The 4,312-nt window shown below is 33.2% G+C and overlaps 1 protein-coding gene across 2 annotated transcripts; it reads left to right on the forward strand.

The window, feature by feature from the left end:
* Positions 1-860: 860 nt before the first annotated feature.
* On the forward strand, positions 861-1,858 carry LOC126741963 (uncharacterized). Of its 2 annotated transcripts, none has more exons than XM_050448446.1 (3): positions 861-1,044; positions 1,130-1,356; positions 1,412-1,858. In XM_050448446.1, the coding sequence occupies exons 1-3, from the start codon at positions 987-989 to the stop codon at positions 1,694-1,696; spliced, it is 570 nt and encodes a 189-aa protein (XP_050304403.1). In that variant the 5' UTR covers positions 861-986; the 3' UTR covers positions 1,697-1,858. The 2 variants fall into 2 exon arrangements, with proteins under 2 accessions (XP_050304403.1, XP_050304404.1); XM_050448447.1 differs by having other exon boundaries at positions 864-1,032.
* The last annotated feature ends 2,454 nt before the right edge of the window (positions 1,859-4,312 follow it).

Here is a 4,312-nt window from a genome sequence, read left to right on the forward strand (position 1 = left end):
AGTCTCATCAGGCTGCTACGCCCTAAGGGTTATTGCCACCAGTCTTAATTTCTCCATCGCCAGATCTGCATACTTCACGATTATCGAGTCGCACCTTCGATATGGAATTTGCTTTTGGGGTTCATGTTCAAATTCACTTTTTAGTTCAGTGTTTGTACTCCAGAAAAGGGCCATTAGATATCTATGTGGGGCCAAGCCTCGTGACTCATGTCGCCCGCTTTTTGTAAGTCATAATATTTTAACCCTGTGTTGTATCTTTATTTTGGAAACAGTTTGCTTAGTTTTTAGAAAATATAAACAGGAACTCCACTTATGAAGCCACTATAATACGCGACAAAATTATTTGTTGAGGCTACCCATTCCTCATTTTGAACTTGTCCGTAGCTCTATCATATATGGAGGTAGAAAGCTGTTTAATAAACTTCCACTAAATAAGACAACTTAAGACTGAAAAAATCCTAGGTACAAGGACGAAAATATTTCTTGCTAGTAAAGCGTACTATAGTTTAAGTGAATTTTTTAATGATTAGCATTTAAGTATTTTTCAAAGTTTTATATAATTTTATTTTATTTTAAATTAGTTTCTCGTTTTTATTCCTTTAATGTATAGTCGATTGGCTTTGTCTACAACTTCTATGTTTATATTGACAATAAAGCATTTTTGAGTTTTTTATTAATTAATTGCACTTAATACAGCCCTGTGTAGTGTATAGTTGAATGCCTATAAGTCTGTTACTAACTAGCATTGACATCTATTGGCCACCGTACGTTCTACTGGAGAAAACTGTAAAAATTAAATTGCTGACATGTGCACTTACGGTCAGCAATGCCATAATGTCAAAGTTGTCAATTTTAAATTTAACAAAAAGAAACATTGATCGTTAGCATTATATGTCGCATATTTCTACCAAAGAAACCGATTCATTCTTAAAGTTAAAAGTAGCTTATTACACTTTTAAAAGGCATTTGGGACCAATCGAAGCAAAATGAGCCTATTTTCTTCGCCTGCATTTAGGATTTTCAATGCAGAGAGTAAGTGGAGAGGTATTTTTTAAATAGCATTTATTAACAACCTTTATTACTTTATATTATATTCTGGCTCTCTATATAATATCCTTATCAATACTAGATGCCGACCGAACCGCTGTTAAACCTGGAGGCAACAAACTTCAAATCAGGAAGCCCCTTGTGGACCGCTCGGTTAACTGCAACACACCCGATGCTAAAATATCAGGAAAAGTTGCTGCCTCTGGAAAACAACCTCAAGTACTCCAGAAGAAATGTGTAGATTCTTGTGTCAGTACCTTAGGCTCTGACTTGGAGATCGATTATGACTTAAAATTCTCTTACAAAGAGGTATTTGACTGGTATAATGAACTAAAATCAATATTTTATATTACATAACTTACAGATCCAACAAGTCGAAGATTTCATGCCCTTCACCAAGAGAATTGAAATAAATGATGTCTACCACATTATGAAAAATTACTTGGGCAAAGACTCCACTCCTCCACCATCACCGACTAAATTTGATTTTCAGTGGGAGCCTTTAGAAATTAATAATTCAATCTGTGATGATTCATTTAAATCTACTAGTTCTTTTGATAGTGATGACATATCATATGCTAGGGAACTCCCTGAATATAACAATATTGAGTTGCCCCCGCCCATTGATTTTGAGGACTTTTGTATGTAATTTATGCTGAGTTCATTTCAGTATTATAAGTTTTGTTTATTTATTGACAAATTTCCATTTTTTGGGATAAATATTAAATAAATATTTTAGCACATGTAGGGTGCCTTCTCTCTTTAAAACGTATTTTCTTATTTTTTTTATAAATAAATCAATAAAAATCTATTTATAACTTTTATTTCTGACAATAAAAATCAAGCACACAAATGACAGCCTATGAATACAAAAATATGGTATAAATTGTCATTTATGAGGTGTGGCATCTAAATATTGAGTACATAATGTAAATTAGGCTTTTATTAGGTATTGAAAACAAATAAATAAGCTCATGCAAACATACATTTTTAAATTCAATTCACCCATAAGTAATTAAACTAATTAATTGCCTGTCAACTACATGATTTTTTTGTCAATTGTGCGTTAACTCTACATAAAATACCCTAGAAAGAATGCTTAAAAAATGACTAGTTAAAATGTGTAATAAATAATAACAAAAATCGAGACCAATAAGGCTTAAAAATAAAAACAACCCTGTACAAACAAATAAGTATATACTGTTCACAGTATAGTTTGCAATAATGTAATTCTGTAAAATGAACCAAAATAATACTTACTACCAATAGTAGAGTTTAAACGTCAAGATATTCCTTGTAGAAAAGATTTTCGTTTGCATTTTATTGCAAAATCATTAAAATCTTCCATCATTCCTTATACCATAAGACGGCAAAATTGCTTGGTCGCCAAAAAATCGTGGTGTGCGGAGGGTAGTTTTCCAAAAAATGACGAATTGACATCTACACAACATGTTTAATAATCTGTACAAGTTTCAAAAGCTCCCAAAGGAAGTATTTTACTTTTTATTTTAACTTAATATCTGTGCAACACGCTCTTATATGCAAATCTTTAATACAGAACTAAGTGTACTGAAAGATTGAAATATCAATTACCCCAAGATATCTCAAAAACGGTGAATCTAATAAAAAAAAACTTTTTTTGAAAGTTATGGAATAAATATCAGTGGTTTTTAGGGTTTTTTGGCGATTCTAACATATTATAAGTTTCAACTTACTTAGGATATTTGACAGGTAAAAACAGATATGTTGTTTCTTGCTTGTTACAATATACAGTGTGTCCAAGATAAGGATGTCTATCACGGGGATCTCGGCAGCTATAGGAGATACGAGGTTGATTAAATTAGAGAAAAGTTGCGCATTTTAGAGCCTAACAATACGCCGTTTAGAAAGTTTTAAAATTTTGAGTAGTTCCGGAGATATTCGAGAAAAACCGAAATTTGTTGATTTCCTTTTATTTTTTTCTGGTGTTATTTAAAGATATATGGAAAAACAAAAGACACTTTCTTATGGCCACTTTTTAAGCTCTAAAAAAATAACATTGTGAGATTTTTCGTTTCGAAGAAACCATCATCAACTTAATTTTTTTATATTGCGCGTAAAAAAAGTACACCCTGTATAAAATAGCGTTATTGACAACTTAAAAACTTTATTCATATACCGTCACATAGCTAGGTCACGTGATTATTTTAAAGAATTAAACACATTAAATTAAAAAACTACCTACTAGAAACCCAAAAATACTAATTTAAATCATTAATTACCATGATTCTCTAAACACAGATAACATCTTTTAACAGTCGAGTTTAAAACACTTCTTAACATATCAGGTGTAATGCTCTCAAATGCTTCAAGAACTATTCTCCTCAGCTGATCCTCAGATTCAAAAACACGACTGTAAACATAATTTTTGCAATAGCCCCAGAGAAAAAAGTCGAGCGGAGTTATGGCTGGGGAACAAGGAGGCGACGGAATTGTTGAATGTGTTCCTATCAATTTTTCCGGAAATCTGTTCGATAGATACCCTCGCACGATTAGAGCATTGTGTGCGGGCGCACCATCCTGCTGAAACCAACAGTTTCTAACCTTGGCAAGCGGTAAGTTGTCCAAGTATTCTTCCAAATCGCGTTCCAATAAGTTGTGATACCTACCGCTCCGAGGTAAGTGAATTGTTGTAAAAAAAAGGGGCCTATTAAATCTGTTCCAAAAATGCCAACCCATATATTAAAACCGAAACGGTGCTGATGTCTAGCCATTCGGTGTACTCGGGGATTGACCAATAATGGGTGTTCTTCCGGTTAAAAATTCCATTATTTGTAACCATGCTCTCGTCGGACCAGATAATCCTATGGTTAAATGTTTCATCCTCCTGACACTTCCTGGTGTACCATTCACAAAATGTTCTGCGCCTTTCTTCGTCACCAGGTCTGAGGCTTTGACAGATTCTGAATTTAAACGGGTGGTATTTATGTTTTATCAAAATAAAATAGGCAGTAGATTTTGGTATTCCAGTGGTATTATCAATTTTTCTAACAGATATTTCCGGATTTTCAGTTACAGCTAATACCACTTTTTTTTTTTTCTTCACTGCAGGGCTTATTTCTTGACAATACAGGCTTCTTAAACGCACCATACTGCTTAAGATTGAAAACCAATCGTCCGAAAATTTTTGTAGTGGGTTGTTTCCTGTCTGAATAGTTATTTAAATACGTACGACCAGTTTCAACGGCGTTGCTGTAGCATAGGAAATAACATTTCAACATATCAA

This window comes from Anthonomus grandis, chromosome 11 (assembly GCF_022605725.1).
Source record: "Anthonomus grandis grandis chromosome 11, icAntGran1.3, whole genome shotgun sequence".
NCBI lineage: Eukaryota > Metazoa > Arthropoda > Insecta > Coleoptera > Curculionidae > Anthonomus > Anthonomus grandis.